The following is a 17,092-nucleotide window of genomic DNA, read 5'->3' as shown; positions in this document are numbered from 1 at the left end:
TGGAATCGTGAAGTCACTCCAGAACGGGAGGTGAACCATTTACAATCAAGGTCTTTGCGCAGCAAACATCTATTCACGGACATCTAACCACCCGCTGCTCAACCCGCTAGCATAATAATCCTTTGTTTAATGTGCCTCCCCTTTCACGTCATCACCTAAACCCTGCCCTTAAAAACTGCACTCACCAAAGCCCGTGCACGGACTCACCTCACTTCCTCTTGGGTTCAGTGAACTCTGCCCTGAGCGCAGCCCAATAAAGCAGCTCATTTACAATCCTTTCGTCTACTTTCCTTTCTCTCAAATACCTCAGATCTTAAAACCTTTCAGACCCAACTTCATTCAGTTAGGTTATACCTTAACTAAAAACAGTATCTCCAAAATGTCTTATTTACAATGGGTTTATATCCCAAGAATGGATTAAGATTAAGGACATGTTTGGCTTTTCTTTCTGCCTGGGATGCATGACTCAACCTACCGAATATACTTCGCCCATTAATTCTGTCAAGTGGTTGAATATTTCCTTTCTTGACATTTAGGAGCTCATTAAACATTAATCAGATTAGACCTTTGTGATATGAATTGCAAAATTTCCCCCCAGTTTATCATTTCTCTCTCGACCTTGCTTGTACTATGTGCTTTTCAATGGTTTCTTAGTAGCACATTACATGGAGTTTATTTTTTTAACTGCTAGTTCAAAATTATACACAATAAAGATGCTGATACATATTGCCAGATTATCTGCTAGAAATTAAGTTCACACACTCCTTTCGCCAGCATAGGGCATTATCGATCTTTTTAATCTTTGCCAATTTGATAAGTGTAAGCAAACGTTATCTCAAATCAGCAATCTTTGAACCAATGAATTAAAAACAGATAATCAGCATGAGTTCTCAACAGACCAAGATCCTGGAAGAAAGTGGTGACAAGAAAGTCATTTCAACGATAGGTCGGGGAAAAAAAAGTCATTTTAATTACGATTCTTTTTTTTTGTTTTTTCTTTTTTGTTACTTTTTAGTCTTAATTCCGATTCTTTTTAAAACTGCAAATGCTACTTTTAACAATGGTCCTGAGATTTTCCGCATATAACATGAAGGCAAAAAAAAAAATGTAGTGCGTACACTGTGCGGTCCTGTAATATTATTTTAATTTCTGGGCAGAGCTGTTTTCTCCCGACAAACACTGCTGCCCTGGAGGGACAACTAGGAAAACACATCTTGCCTCCCATCAGGGTGTAACACCCACGCCCTGGCCCGAAGTCAGCAATTGGAGAGGAAGGGGCGGGACCGACAGAGGTGCGCATGCGCCGATGTCCTTGGTCTGGGAGTAGCCGCTCTAGGCAGCGAGGAGGTCGCGGGATGAGGGGGTTGGGAAACGGGTGCGGCCTTTCCTCTATGGTTGAGGTCGGGGATACCCTCTGCCTCAGACGGTCCTCGATTGTTTCCGGAAGTGAAGCCTTTACTCTCTCCGCTTCCGCAGGGCACTTGGTGGGGTGTGATGGCCGGGTCGGCCCCGGGACCAGCGGAGTGGTAAGCAGTCGCGTCCCCCGGGATGGTGAGGGGACGACCCGAGCTCGATTTCGGAGCATGGTGTGGAGGACCGAGTGGGAATTCCCTCGGCCAAGGCGTTCCTGCGTGGTGGAAGGAGGCACGCGCGCCTTCCCCGCGCGGGCCCCGGTCTTGAGCATCGGCATTCCTGGCCCTTGGGGCGCGGAACCCAGTTTCGCCAACTTGCCCATCTTTGCCCGAGAGTCCCGCGGGCAACTGCTGACTCTCGTCTGCATTCCCTCGAGATTCGGGGTCAGAGCTCCGCGCTCCAGGGGCTTCTCAGGGCGGGCGGGAGAGGTCGTCTCTTCCATACTTCCAGGAAGGAGACGACGGGGCGCCCACCCACCCGGAGCACCTGCCACAAGCCGGCCACAGTGGACCGGCTCCTGAGAGACGCTAGGCTGAGCTGAGGTCTAAATCGGGAGGCGCATTCCTATCCCAAGGCGAAATTACTGTCCCCGTTTTAAAATACCCTAACGGAAAGCTCTGAAAGGGGAAAGTGAAACCCCAAAGTCTCTTGGGCTGGGCCAGAGCGCGGCGCTTCTGTTTCCGAGCTCACGGCTGAGAAATATGAACGGGGGCAGAAGAGAGCCAGGTTGTACTTCACTGGAGATCGTTAGTGGGGGAAGAGAGCGGCCTCCCAACTTCTGTGGATGAGAGAAAGTGGGAGCCCAGACGCTGTCACGCCTTCCGCTGTCGCCGAAGCCCATTGGTTGGTCCTCTGGGAGGTATGACGTCAGGCCTGGGAAGGCCAATAGGAAGGAGCTTCGCTCTCTTCCCTGGGCACACCCCAGAGCCCCTGTAAGGTTAGCTGACCCGTGGCGTTGTTTGGGTGTTTTGTTTTTGGCACGGTAGTTTTGTTGAGCCAGCGTGAGTGTATCCGAATCCATATGCTCTTTGTTTCCGTGCATGTCTCCATAAACTTGATGGAAAAAACCGTGCTTCTCCAGGGCATTTTGTTGTTTTTTCCTTAAAACTCCAGCTTCTGACACAACCAGAATAATGTTATTAATCATTCTACTAAAAATATTGATGACCCTTCTTAGATACTGCAGGTTGTTTTTTAATATCTAGGGATAGAGTTTTTCATTTACACCTTACAACAACTCTTGAAAGTAGATGTTATTATCCCTAATTTATACATGGGAGATGAGGCTCAGGGTAGATAAATGGTAATAAGGTTTGGAATCCAGGTCTCTCTGTCTTTTAAGACCATACTGTTTCAACTATACCATCCTCTCAAGGGAAATTATAGTCTAGGAGATGAGAAGACATTCACAAATAAAAGTTAACACTGATACAGAGAGGCAGGAAAGGTGAATATGGGGGCAGTCAAGTCAGGGAAGACTTTGAAGTGACAGTTGAGGTAGATCTTGTGAGTTGGATGCTTTTCACTTTGAAATAGACATCGTCATAGGTAGAGGCGACCCTGTGGGGATATGACAGAACACCTAAGGGGCAGGAATTAATAGGTGGGGCTAGAGTGTAGTATGTGAGGAAGGGAAAGTAAGGGGTAATAACAATGATAGTAGTAGCTAACATTAGCATGGCACTTAGGATGTGCCAGGTACTTTTCTGAGTACAGTGCATACAATAATTCATGTACTTATTTCCACAACCATATCAGGTAGGTACTATTAGTATTTCCAATTTATAGCTGAGGAAACTGAGACATGGAGTTGTTAAGTGACTTGCCTGAGGTCACACATCTAATAATTGTGGCACAGGAATTTGAACGCAGGCCCTCTGGGTCCAGAGACCGGGTTCTAAGTTAAAAAGTTGATTGCTAATGGTCCAGAAAGATTCTTAAATGGCAAGCTTTGGTGTATGGTTCTATTTTCTCATAGTAAGGAAGATTTTGAGCAAAGGAGCTTGATCAGAATTTTGCTCCAGGAGAATCAATCAGGTAGTGTAGGGAGGAGGGATAGGAGAAAAGAGGTGAGATAGAAGTGTTCTTTAAGATTTATTTTGTTTTCACCTTACTCATGCCTTGTTTGAGACATATATTTAGGCTTATAAGGGTTTATTTGGTATGTAACAGCTCCCTAATTCTCAAACTTCCATATGCATAAGAATTTCCCAAGGGGCTTGTTTAAAATGTTTATTCCTGGGCCTCTTTCCCAGACATCCTGGTTCTATTTTCACTAAGTTTCCCAGGTGATTCTACCAGAGGTTCTTTTTGTGTGTGTGTGTGCTGTATGGTGGGGGTCACATTTCATTCTTTGTTGGTTGTGAGTATCCCCTTATTGCAGCACCATTTGTTGAGTTTTGTTTGTTTTGTTTGTTTGGGAAGTGCATGGGCTGGGAATCGAACCTGGGTCTCCTGCATGGCAGATGAGAATTCTACCACTGAATTACCCCTGCACCCCCTCTACTAGAGATTTTAAGAAATACTCTGATAGGGAATCATGTATTTGTTGATTTGATTTTCTTTCTTTTTTTAAACATAACATACAAAAATGATCATTCTTACCGTATGATCATTCCATTCTTGGCATATACTGTTGATTTGATTTTCATCTACACATGTCTAGAGCTTAGCTGTATGTCAGTTACACTCAGGTATGATGATAGAATTCTATGGCTTAGTGCTTGACTTCAAGGAGCTCAGGATTTAGTTGGAGAGGTAAAGACATTGAAACAGTAGTGGAGCAAAAAGTATGAGAAAGAGATAATCTTGAAAAGGATACATTAGTTTACTATATTAGTCATAATAGAATATTTTAAAAATAGATTATTAAAGTTTGGGTTTTTGAGTGCTGTGTTGTTGGAGATCTAGTGTGCGTACAGGACGGTTTGTTGAATAGACCACATAGACATGAAAGAGAGCCTGCATACCCTTCTTACTCTGATTTCATCCTGCCCAACACCAGGCACAGGCAGTAAATCACAGTGCTCCAAAGTTTAGATAATAAGTCATCATCCAAGTGAGCTAGCTACCTTTGCCCTAGTAATATCTGACCCTGTCCAGGAAGGGAATCTGTATTTGGAGTTTGAAAAATATAAGGTTTTATACAGTAGAAAACTAGAAGTGCTTCTTCTGTGTTGATGGAAGGGCCAGTTTTTGCCACGTATGGTAAATACACATAATATTCCGTTCTTATTGCCGTCTCTGACCCTTTACAATGGGCACATTTTATTTTTATTTCATAGTCACTAGAAATGGGCTGTCGTTCTTTGGACATTTAATAATGTTTTAATGTCCTGCCAAAGTTTCTGGTGGTGGCCACCCAACCAGCCTTATCACTCTTTATTGTAAATGTTTCTGTTTATTCCATACAACAGTGTGCTCAGCCTGACTGCTGCCAGCTGGAGTTCATGTGCCAGAATGCAGTGTTATCAGATTCTAGTTTGTTTTTCTGAACTATGCAATATAGCAGCAGATTCTAGTTTGCTTTTCTGAACTATTAAATATAGCAGCTCTAACTGTGACTTAAATGATGGAGTCAGTGAGTCCTTTGAACTAATTCCTTATCGGTTACCTTATTGGGATAATGTAGCATTAAGAGGACAGGCTTTAAACCAGACCATGATTTAAAACCTGGCTCTGTCCTTAATTGTGGGCCTCTGTTTTCTCATCTGTAAAATGGAAGTGATAATGACACTTATCCCATTGGATTGTTGTGCCTTTTACATTATAAGTGCTTAGTAATGTTAGCAGTTCTCATTATTCTCTATTATCAGGTGATAAGTAATTAGGAGTTCATATAAACGAAAATCCTTTTATTTTTGCACTGAACAATTTTGCTAAGAAATGATTGAGGTTATGTTTCCGGCCCCAATAAATTAGCCTGGAAAACGATTGTTCTTAAAAGGTTAGATATATACTATATTCACACAAATGTTTTGTTTCTATTTTGCTTTAGACCTGGGGACCCATGACCCTGCCCTATAGATCCTTTTATAGGGAAGTAGAATCATAGGTATATATCACCAAACCAAGCAGTTTGAAGATTATGATTTTCTAAAGAGTTAACAATCATTGCATTATAAGATCTTACAACCTAAGATAAAAAAATTCTTAAGCTCAGAATTAATCCATTTTTCTTGAATAAGCTCAATAAAAATTATTGTATTAATTGACTTTCCTGAATGTTATTTGGATGACTACAGAAGTAAAAAGGTAAGAGCTGTGGCATTACCTTCTTCTAGATAGTAGACTTCCAGATAAAACCATAGGTAAGTACTTGACCAAGTCATACAACTTGAATAGCCAACTTCTTTTGTTAATGTGGTATTTATTTGGAGATTGTGTGTGTGTCTGTTTTTCTGCCCTCTCTTTTCTTTCATGGGTTTTCAGATAACTATATATACCATGTCAGTTGGGTATGTCTTTAGGAAAACGTAGAAAAGGCCATGTTGACAGACATCTTAGGATTGCCCAAGTTATTAGAGATTGTGATTGTTGTTTCTTATCAGTTATACCAACAGTCCAAACCCATGAACATTTTTTTTTTTTTTTTTTGTGCACGGGCAGGCACCGGAAATCGAACCCGGGCTTCCAGCATGGCGGGCGAGATCTCTGCTTGCTGAGCCACTGTGGCCCGCCCCCATGAACATTTTTGAAAAGGCGAACTATGCAACCTATTTGTGCATATGTATTCATTGTTAATTTTGGATATTACTGCTTTCTAAGATTTTATTCCATTTCTTAATCCTGACTTTTTGGAGATGGTGTGTTCCTCAGGAAGTACATGACATGGAAAAAGAGAACACATTTATTGAACACTTTCTATGTGTGAGGCTTACACATTTTCTGTTAATGTGCCTGATAGTCCTGTGTGATTGGTATTCCTTAAATATGCTATGTGAGACTTAGAGAGGATGAGTAATTTTTGTTTGTGATTTCATGGTTCATAGTGGAACTGAGACTCAGACTCAGTCTTCTAATTTCAAAACTGTCTCTCGTAACCAGTAAGTAAATAGCATCTCCAAAAAACTAAAATCTGCATCTTGAAATCCTCATACTAAATACTTGATACTTAGAAGAGCCCACAAACTTTCATTCCATTTACTCTGAGCTAGATATTTGGGGGATATGATGAAAATAAAGCCAACTTAAACTTTTAGACTTGATCCCTGCCCTCACTTATTGCCACGATGGGGCAGTGGCTGCCAGTGCTGAGCCTGGCCCTGGCATGTTGTAGAATATGGAGGAGCTCCTGATGGTTATGCTGCTTCACTGGGAAAAGGCTCACCTGGCTTCATTATAACCACTTCAAGAGGCAGCGAGCTGTAGTTCAATATGAAAGCCTTTATCACAATGGATAAACAGTAGTTGTTAACTTTATTTGGGCCTTTGTCCCCTCTGAAAGCCTTAACAAACTATAGACATCCTTCCAGGAAAATGTTCTGCAGCACAAGTGTGCCTGTTATTTCAGAGTGTGCACAGACATCCTGAAGTGCCTTTATACACTTATGTTGAAGACCCAACTTTTTATTCAGAGATCACCGTTCTTCAGAATATCTCATGGGAACTCCCTGAGATTTTTCTGTACTCTTCAATTCTGTGTTCAACCCATGGTTTTAAATTAGTTTCTGTTCACAGCTTTGTAGACATCTGCAAACTCAGGTATCCTTTCCTTTAGTTTTGAATGACGTAATTGACACTTGTAATTTCATGTGGTGATTGAAGGTGAGCTTAAACCCAAGTTTATCCATGTGAACCAGGCAGTAGGGGTGGGAATGGAGTGATTCTCCTGACTGTGGCCTTTGAGAAAAGGGGAAACAGGTGGAAAGAACAGGATAGCGATGCTGTCATGCATGCTTGCTCGTGAAGGAACTCTTAAGGAGAGCTGCTTCTCAGAGCTCCAGCCTGCAGATAAGTTGGAGCTGAGTTTGTAGAGAACAGCTATAAACATCCTCAAGATCACTGCATTGCCTCCTCAAAGAGGCCTTTTTAATGAACTTTAATAAACTAGGAACTGCTGATGTATTCCAGTTTTAAAAAGGCTAATTTGTGAGAAATTAGTTTTAGTTATGTTTTTGTATTTCTATGCAAGTTGCATAATGACTAAAATTCAAACACTTATTGTCATCCTTACTCTCAACTACAATGAAACGGGTGCTACCCCTTTCTCCTTTAGAAGTCTTATCATCACCTCAAACTGAACTTTTCCAAAATTCAACCAACTTCTTTCCAAGACTGGCTCTTCTTGCTTATAGTGACCCAGTTTCTCTCAGAAGGGCTGTTTTCCTTCCTAATTCTGAAACCTAACTGGGATCTTTGATTATTCTTTCTTTCTAATCACTAAAGCCCATCAATTATTTTCCAAATATCTCTCACATAGAGTCATCCCTTTTCATTTTCCCAGAAGTGATGACACTTTGTAACTTTTTCCCTAAATTCTCCCTGCTTCTAGCCTATTCCTCCTCCATAATGAAATTTATCACCCTAAAGCCCTGCTTTGCTGATCTCATTCTTCTGAAATTGTGTCCTCCCTTCTCCCATCTGTGGACCTCTCATTAAACTGGTATATGAACCCCTGTATTTGACCTGTATCTCCAGTTTATTACAGTGAAAACACTGAGGACAGTGCCCTAGCCAAGCCCATCTCATCTGATCCTTTGGGCAACCCTTACTCAGAGGTCTCTGTGCCTTTGTCCTGACACTGAGTCTAGATGTGATCACAAATGTATTTAAAGTACCTGACTCAGTACCCAGTTCACTGGAGATGCCAATAAATAGTAATGCTTTTTATTATTATTGTCAGAGATAATGCTCTACCGCTGTTCTAGTTTGCTCGCTGCTGGAATGCAATGTACCAGAAACAGAATGGCTTTTAAAAAAGGAAATTTAAGAAGTTGCAAGTTTACAGTTTTTAGGCTGTGGAACTGTCCCAATTAAAGCAAGTCTATAGAAATGTCCAATCTGAGGCATCTAGGGAAAGATGCCTTGATTCAAGAAGGCTGATGAAATTCAAGGTTTCTCTCTCAAGTGGAAAGGCACTTGGCAAACACAGGGTTTCTCTCTCGGCTGGCCTTCCACATGGCAAACACGATGTCATCTGCTAGCTTCCTTTCCAGTTCCCTGGGAGGGGTTTTCCTTCTTTATCTCCAAAGGTTGCTGGCGGGTGGACTCTCTGCTTTATGGTGCTGTGGTATTCCTTGTTGCGGCTTTCTCATGGCTCTGTCATTCTTCTCTGCTCTCTGAATCTCCTGGCTTTCTGTCTTGTTTTCTGCTTCTGAAGCTTTCTCCAAAATAATTCTTCTGTTATAGGATTCCAGTAAACTAATTTAGACCCACCTGGAATGGGTGGAGACACGTCTCCACCTAACAGGTTTAATACCCACACTGATGGAGTCACATCTCCATGGAGATAATCTAATTAAAATTTCCAGCATATAGTACTGAATAGGGATTAGAAGAATTGGCTGCCTTTAAAATATGGGATTAGGATTAAAACATGGCTTTTCTAGGGTACATATATCCTTTCAAACCAGCACAACCCCATAGGTTGCTTAATAAATACTAACTGAATAAACTAACTACTTTATTCAAGTATTTCTTCTTTTCTAAGACCACTATGAGATCTCCCACTCCCTTAGCAGTCTGAAGAGGCTGTCCAAAGGGAAGCAATGAGTAATTAAAAAAAAAAATCAAAACATATAGATAATGAGCGAATGTGATTGGTAGTCAGAAATAGCTTGGAATTTGCCATCAGAAATGTTTTTTTTGCATTCCTTCTCTTCTGAAAAGAACAGTTTTATTGGGGCTGTGCAGAAGTTTGTCTCCTCTTTACCATCATCTATTATTGCACCCCATTCCAGTGTCTTTTCATCTAGACCTTTTTTTGTAGATTATTTAAAATATAATGTTATGATACTATATGTAGTATTTTACACCTTATAAAAGGTGATGTTTCTCTCTTCTCACTGCATTTAAAACATCAAGTTAATTGCTACCATTTACTGTATGCTCACCATATGTTAGGCTCTGTGCTAGGCACTTTGCTTGCATTCACTTATGGAATTCTTAAATCTCCCAGTGGGACTAATACTGTTAACTGTGTCCATCTATACATGAGGAAGCTGAGGCTCAAGACAATCTGGCCCCTATAGTGGGGAAATGACAGAGTTGGGGTAAGAACCCAGGCCATCCAACACTGGGACCTGTTTTTTCTTTTTCAATTGAGATATCTAAAGGCACCATACGGCCATCCAAAGCATACAATCAGTGGCTCACAGCATCATCACATAGTGTGATGATATTTTTAGAATGTCTGTATCACTTCAGAAAAAGAAATAAAGAAAACCATTCACTCTATATAGTTAAACAATCAACTTTAAGAATCAAGGCTACTCTAATACATACAGTTCAGCAGTGTCAGGTATTTCCTTCTACCTATTCTAATACACTAAAAACTTATTCTTATGCATAAGAATAACTTCTTGAATAATCTCTCAACTCTTATTTGAACTCTTGTAGCCACTGATACTCTATTTTGTCTCATTTCTCTCTTCCCCTTTTGGTCAGGAAGGCTTTCTGAATCCCATGATGCCTGGTCCTGGCTCCTTCCCGGGAATTATTTCCCATGTTGCCAGGGAAATTTACACCCCTGGGAGTCCTGACCCACGTTGGCATTGAATTCACCTACTGAGTTGGCTTTGAGAGAGAGGCCACCTTTGAACAACAGAAGAGGTTCTCTGGGGGTGACTCTTTGGCATAGTTATAAGTAGGCTCAGCTTCTCCTTTGCAGCAGTGTTTCATAGGGGCGAGCCCAAGATTGAGGGCTTAGCCTATTGAATTGGTTGTCGCCAAAGCTTACAAGAATATCAGGAATTCCCCAGGTAGGGAAGTTTAATATTTCTTCCTTCTCCCCAGTCCTTCAAGGGGGTTTTGCAAATACTTTTTATTCTCTGCCCAAATTACTTTGGGTATCACACTAACCTGTGCAAACCAACAATATCTCAGCTCCCTAGTCAAGATTCCATGAATTTATGATTTTTGAAAAAACGACCCTACAAGTTAAATTAGATAGTGAGCTACCAAAAATATAAATTTTGTACCAAATAAACTTCTTTTTCTTTAGTCTCACACAGGTCTGTATTTTAAAATATAGACCATATCATTCTTTACCCTGTATTCTGATTTACCTTAGTCCTGTCCAGATCAGCTTCATTCATATTTATACTTGAAGTCTGATCACCTTTTCAACTTTTTTAGCAGTTGCTGTGAGAAGTGATGCTGACTTTCAGAGCCTCATAGCGCTAACCCTAAGTCTCAGGTGTCACACTATACTCGAAGTTCCAGGGAACGACCAGGTTTTACACAAATAGCTCAGCATCTCAGAATTTAGAAATAGCAGTTACAACTCCAGAATATATGTAACTGCTGTAAGAGCTTACAATCTAGGAACCTTTACAATAGACCTTAACCAGATTACCTATGCTCTCGATTTAAATTCTCTGGGTTTGTGTATCATAGTCAGTCCATATGAGTGAGGCATGATAATATTTGTATTTTTGTTTCTGATATTTCATTCACCATACTGTCCTCAAGGTTCATTTATCTAGTTGCTTGCTTCACAGCTTCATTCTCTTTGCAGCTGCTCAGTAGTCCAATCCCCTTCCATTCCTCAGTCGATATACTCTTAGGCCAACACTGCTTCCGTAAACACCAGTGTGCAGATGTCCATTTTTGTAGGACCTGGTTCTTAACCACCTGCCTCCACAGCATAAAAACTGGGCCAGAGGTAAACAGGGAGACTAAGACACTCTTTTATCCTGTGCCTACACTCTGATGACACCACTGACACTAGTAACTATCATTTCTTGAACACCTGTTGTACCATGTACTGCCCTTGGCACTGTGCTGTCCCTGCCTCTCCTCCTCACAGTACACCTTAAAGGTTTAGGTGATACCACTTTTTCACAGTTGAGGAAACGGGCTCAGAGAGCTCAGGTAACTTTCGTAAAGATCAGAGAGTTAGGGAGCTAGGAAGTGGAGATTTTAATTCCGAGATCTCCTCCAATATACTACCTCTCCAAAAAGTCTCCTAAGACTTACATAAGAAGGAGAAAAGAAAAGAATAGTCCCTTGTCATTTGCATATCAGTGGCACAGGCAAATGGCTGAATCTAGAGGACATGTTATGTATATTTGGATGAATTTGGGGAAAAGGGGTAGATTGAATCATGGGGGTGGGTAGCCTGGCCCAGGACACCCAGGAGAATGACTTCACTTACTTCCTACTATTTTTTTTTTAAACTTTTTTTATTAATTAAAAAACTTAACAAACAAAACATTTAGATATCATTCCATACTACATATACAATCAGTAATTCTTAATATCACATAGTTGCATATTCATCATTTCTTAGAACATTTGCATCGATTTAGAAAAAGAAATAAAAAGACAACAGAAAAATAAATAAAATGATAATAGAGAAAAAGAAGACTATACATACCATACCCCTTACCCCTCGCTTTCATTTACCACTAGCATTTCAAACTGAATTTATTTTAATATTTGTTCCCCCTATTATTTATTTTTATTCCATATGTTCTACTCTTCTGTTGATACGGTAGCTAAAAGGAGCATCAGACATAAGGGTTTCACATTTACAGAGTCTCATTGTGAAAGCTATATCATTGTTCAATCATCATCGAGAAACATGGCTACTGGAATACAGCACTACATTTTCAGGCAATTCCCTCCAGCCTCTCCACTACATCTCAAACAACAAGGTATATCTATTTAATGCATAAGAATAACCTCCAGGATAACCTCTGGACTCTGTTTGGAATCTCTCAGCCATTGACACTTTGTCTCATTTTACTCTTCCCCCTTTGGTCGAGAAGGTTCTCTCAATCCCTTGCTGTTAATTCTCAGCTCATTCTAGGGTTTTTCTCAGTCCCTTGATGCTGAGTCTCAGCTCATTCCAGGATCTCTGTCCCACGTTGCCAGGAAGGTCCACGTCCCTGGGAGTCATGTCCCACGCAGAGAGGGGGAGGGTGGTGAGACTGCTCGTTGTGTTGGCTGGAGAGAGGGGCCACATCTGAGCAACAAAGGGGGCTTTCTTGGGGGTGACTCTTAGGCCGAAATTTTATTACTTCCTGCTATTGCTTCAGCCCACTCTGGGGGGCTCTGGAATCTAAAGTAGTAGTTACCTAGCAGGAAGGCAGATTTGTTTAAATAAAATGTGTTATATACACGTAAAATATATCTGTTGTTGTATTCCAACAGATATATATATGTTATCTGTTGCTGATACCAGACATTTCACTGCTTCTAAGGACTGGTTTATTTAAAATCATAGAACTGGAAAGAACCTGGTAACTTAACTGACTGAGGTCTAGAGAAACAGTTTTCAAAGGAGGTTAGTGAGAAAGAACAATACAGAATTTTCCACTCCCACCAAGTCCATTGAACCTTCTGCCACCCTATTTTGCCTCTCCTAATTTTGAGAAGTATGACAGGCTGGAAGGAAATTCAGTGATGTTTGTCTGGCTAAGTAATATAGTATTTTTTTATTATTAATTTAAGAATTTTTAACAAAATATGGCAACAAAGAAACACAGACATTCTTAGCATATGATCATTCTGTTCTAATATAGCGTTTTATAAATCAAACTTATATCTAAAAATTAGAGCCTTAGTAGAATGGCGATAATCGAAAACACTTAACTGTCTTATTTCTATTGCTGTTTTCTTTTTTTCTTCTAGATTTAACGATGCTTTGTAGCGATTTTGCAAATCTGAACTGTTCCATGTTTGTGGATCTCAGAATTTTCTAAGAGATGGAGGAGCCTCAGAACAATGATCTGAGCGTGATGAGCCTTGAAAAAGATGACTCTCTCAACAACACCAGCCCTCAGATTTCTGTTAGTGAATTTTCATGCCACTGCTGTTATGACATCCTGGTTAACCCTACCACCTTGAACTGTGGGCATAGTTTCTGCCGGCACTGCCTAGCTTTATGGTGGGTGTCTTCGAAGAAAACAGAGTGCCCAGAATGCAGAGAAAAATGGGAAGGTTTCCCGAAAGTCAATATTCTCCTCAGGTAATGCTCAGCCCGTGTCAGTAACAGACACAGCTTGTATGGTGACGTTTTCTCTTATTGGGAACAGCAGTATTTGAAAAGGCCCAAAGTGTGTGGCCAGCCTCACTGTGGTTAATCTGGACCTGGCTTCCTTCCTCACAGGCAGTTGTACTTTGTTTATTATTAATGAAGGAAAGAAATAGATTCTGGTTATCAGTCCGTCTTGTAATCCTTTGTCATAGAGTACTTTTATCCTAATTTGTAATTACTGAGAACACACTAGGTCTAAAGAGGAAATGGTGTATCTGTACAATTCTGAATAACTGTTTTGATGCTTATCTTCATAATTTGAATAAACTCTGTCCAATGATACTATCAAGAGAGCTAGTTTCTCATACCTAGCAACACACGACAAATGGCCAGACCTTTCAGATAGCTAGTTCTTTTCTGCTTCCATGTGGTCATGATGTTCCTTGAGTCTTTGAAGCTAAAAACCTTGTCTCCACTTCTGTTGCTGTAGCAATGTGTTCAGCTTTTTGATATCAACAAAATATCAGAAAATACCATAAAACCATTAACTCAATATTTTCTTTTTCACAGGAGATGTGGTTATAAACACTTTGCTCTTACCTGACAGTCTTGCTTTATCTGAAGATTAGTCTTAAATTGAAGGAGGTTACTTCAGTTGTGAATAACTGAAAATGAAAATAACCCTACTTTTGGTAATACAGCCTGATAGTTGAATTTCTCTTACTACTGAACTTCACTTGGATTCTTTTTAAAAATTAATTTTAATAACGTGTGCAATACATATATATATATTCTTTCAAAAAGGTTGGAACATTACAGATACAACTAAAGAACCCTTTGACTCCTCCTCCACATCTTAGATCTCTTTCCTCCTTTTCCCTGGAATAAGTTCCATTATGACTTAGTTGTGGTTTATTTTAGAATTAAAAAATACTTTATAAGATAGGCAGAATTTAGGAACCAGTTAGTAAACAGGAGCACAGATAATCATACCTGCTCTTTCCATTCTTGTTTTTTCCCCCAGATATATGGGTACTGAACTCAGGCCAGTATCGGCTGACCTAATCCTTAACTGCTTCTGCCCCTCTCTAGAACTTGGAGTGTTTTCCCTTACATTCCATTTTTTCCTAATTTTGTACAAGTTTTTCACTGATATTGTCATCCATGAAGCTATTCTCATTACTCCAGCACATGTTTATCTCCCTTTCTGTAGCATTTTTGATATGTGACACCCAATTATCAGTGAATTGCTCGATGTCTAGTATTGTTTCTTAACTGTTTCCCATGTGTTAAAATGTTTTCTAACCATATTGTCTAACTCTTGAGAATGAGGCCACTATGATACATGTAACTGATGGTATAAGATATTTTATACAAACTTCATTAAATATTTATTGATTTTATTTTTAAATACACAATTGATACAGAATATATACTCCTTATAAAAAATTAAAATTTACAGATAAGGCTTAATCCTAATCTCTTTCCTTGCCACCTCCTTCCTTAAAGTGTAACTTAATAATTATATTGGAATGTATCCTTGCAGACTTTATTCCTGTATGTTTACATAATATATGCCAACCAATATAAAAAATATGTAATGTTGAAAAAAATACTTTAATGCAGAAGTATGTGTCAATGGAAAATGCAAGTATTTTCTCACGTCTGTGGTGTACTGTTGTATGGTTCTACCATTTACTGTTTTCATTCAACAGTCTGCATATCTGAGCTTTATCCATAGTGATCCAGTAAATTCATTTCAAAACTTATATAGTATTCCATTATTTAATATACCATATTTTATTTAGCTGTTTACCTAACAGTGGACATGTAGGTTACTTCTGATTTTTTTCTGTTACCAACAGAGCCATAAGAGATAATCTTGTCCATCCTTCTACTGTATTTGTGTATTATTAAACTTTATTGGTTGTAGTTCAGCCTCTAAGCATCATAAGTGTACTTAGTCAAATGACTGTCTTGCGATTTTACATTCTCCAAAGGGATGCTATTGAAAAATTATTCCCTGATGCCATAAGAATGAGACTTGAAGACATTCAGCAGAATCAGGACATAGTCCAGAGTCTTGCAGCCTTTCAAAAATATGGGAATGATCAGATTCCCTTCACTTCTAACACAGGCCGAGTGAATCAGCAGAGAGGAGGAGGATTCTTTTCTGGCGTGCTCACAGCTTTAACTGGTGTGGCAGTAAGTTCATGTTTCTCCATATTTCTCTGCCTTCCTTGCTCCCCATAGCTTCCACTCACGTCTGTTCTGTTGAAATACATCTAAACAGTTGATGATGGGACTGCATATGGTAATTCCCTGCACATGTTGAAGTTTGCTGGATTTTATGATTTCTTCCAGGAAGTTGTCTACTCAGGTAGCCTATGTCATAGTTGGAGCTCAATAAATGTTAGCTCTAGCCCATTTAATCCTCTTCATAGCTTTTACAGTAGGCACTATTATTATTCCATTTCACAGAGGAGGAAACTCATTTGCAGAAAGGTAGCAGAGACCATGTCTAGAGTTTGAGACCATGTCTGTCTTCATGACAGAGCACACCAACTTGACTAACTTCCAGCATAGATACTATTTTATTTTCTTAAGTTCCAAGCCACAAAAAATCTAAATCTTACAGGGTTTCCAATAGGAAAGGCAAATGTGAGTTATGTTGATCAAGTTGATGGGATCTTTGGGTGCAGCTATTCCCAGGTGCCCTGCTATGAGACTTGTCCTCTTTCTCCTCCTTCATGCCCTGACAGTTGGCATAGAGATGAGCCCACAGAGAGTCACATTTCCTAGGGCTCGTGTGCCGGTAGCATGGCCCTGCCTCCGTGGACAGACTCGGCATCATTCCTTTCAATCTCATCCTCTTATTTTTCTGTCCCACACTCAGATATTTAGAAACTGGCATTTCTGACCTCTGCTTTTCTTAAGGTCCCTATCGCTTTCCCCAGGTAGTCCTGCTCGTGTATCACTGGAGCAGCAGAGAATCTGAGCACGACCTCCTGGTCCACAAAGCTGTGGCCAAATGGACAGCAGAAGAAGTTGTCCTCTGGCTGGAGCAGCTGGGCCCTTGGGCCACTCTCTACAGAGACAGGTTTTTATCTGAAAGAGTAAATGGAAGGTAAGGAGCAAAATTTTCTGACACATCATTGACATGTTTTAAAAACAACATCATTGAGATATACTTCTCATACCATAACATTCCCCCATTTAAAGAGTACAGCCTAGTGAATCATAGAGTTGTGCAACTATTACCCCAGTCTGGTTTTAGAACATTTTCATCACCCAGAGAGAAAGCTCATACCCTGTAACAGTTGATCCCCATTCCCCCATCCCTGACATATACTTTCTGTCTCTGTGGATCTGCCTGCTGTGGACATTTCATATAATATACAGCATTTTGTATCTGGCTTCTTTCACTTCGCGTGTTTTCAAGGTTCATCCATGTTGTGGCATATTTTGAAATTTCATTCCTTTTTTATGGCTGAATAATACTCCGTTGAATGGATTTATAAAATTTTGTTTATC

General features: G+C 40.1%; 1 protein-coding gene across 2 annotated transcripts in view; it reads left to right on the top strand.

Annotated features, from left to right (window-relative positions):
- Nucleotides 1-1,297: 1,297 nt before the first annotated feature.
- The window catches only part of BFAR (bifunctional apoptosis regulator), a 34,280-nt gene continuing 18,485 nt past the window's right edge, over nt 1,298-17,092 (top strand). Inside the window, exons 1-4 of one of the 2 annotated variants that reach the window (XM_077141734.1) lie at nt 1,298-1,526; nt 13,213-13,549; nt 15,559-15,763; nt 16,516-16,685. In XM_077141734.1, the coding sequence (XP_076997849.1) occupies nt 13,287-13,549; nt 15,559-15,763; nt 16,516-16,685 (638 nt within the window). In that variant the 5' untranslated portion in view covers nt 1,298-1,526; nt 13,213-13,286. Of the gene's footprint in view, nt 1,527-9,728; nt 12,234-13,212; nt 13,550-15,558; nt 15,764-16,515; nt 16,686-17,092 lie in introns of those variants that run through there. The other variant, XM_077141736.1, reaches the window with a different exon arrangement.

This window comes from Tamandua tetradactyla, chromosome 23 (assembly GCF_023851605.1).
Source record: "Tamandua tetradactyla isolate mTamTet1 chromosome 23, mTamTet1.pri, whole genome shotgun sequence".
In the NCBI taxonomy this organism is placed as follows: domain Eukaryota; kingdom Metazoa; phylum Chordata; class Mammalia; order Pilosa; family Myrmecophagidae; genus Tamandua; species Tamandua tetradactyla.
Note: the sequence above shows the minus strand (reverse complement) of the source record. Positions and strands in the feature narration are given on the sequence as shown.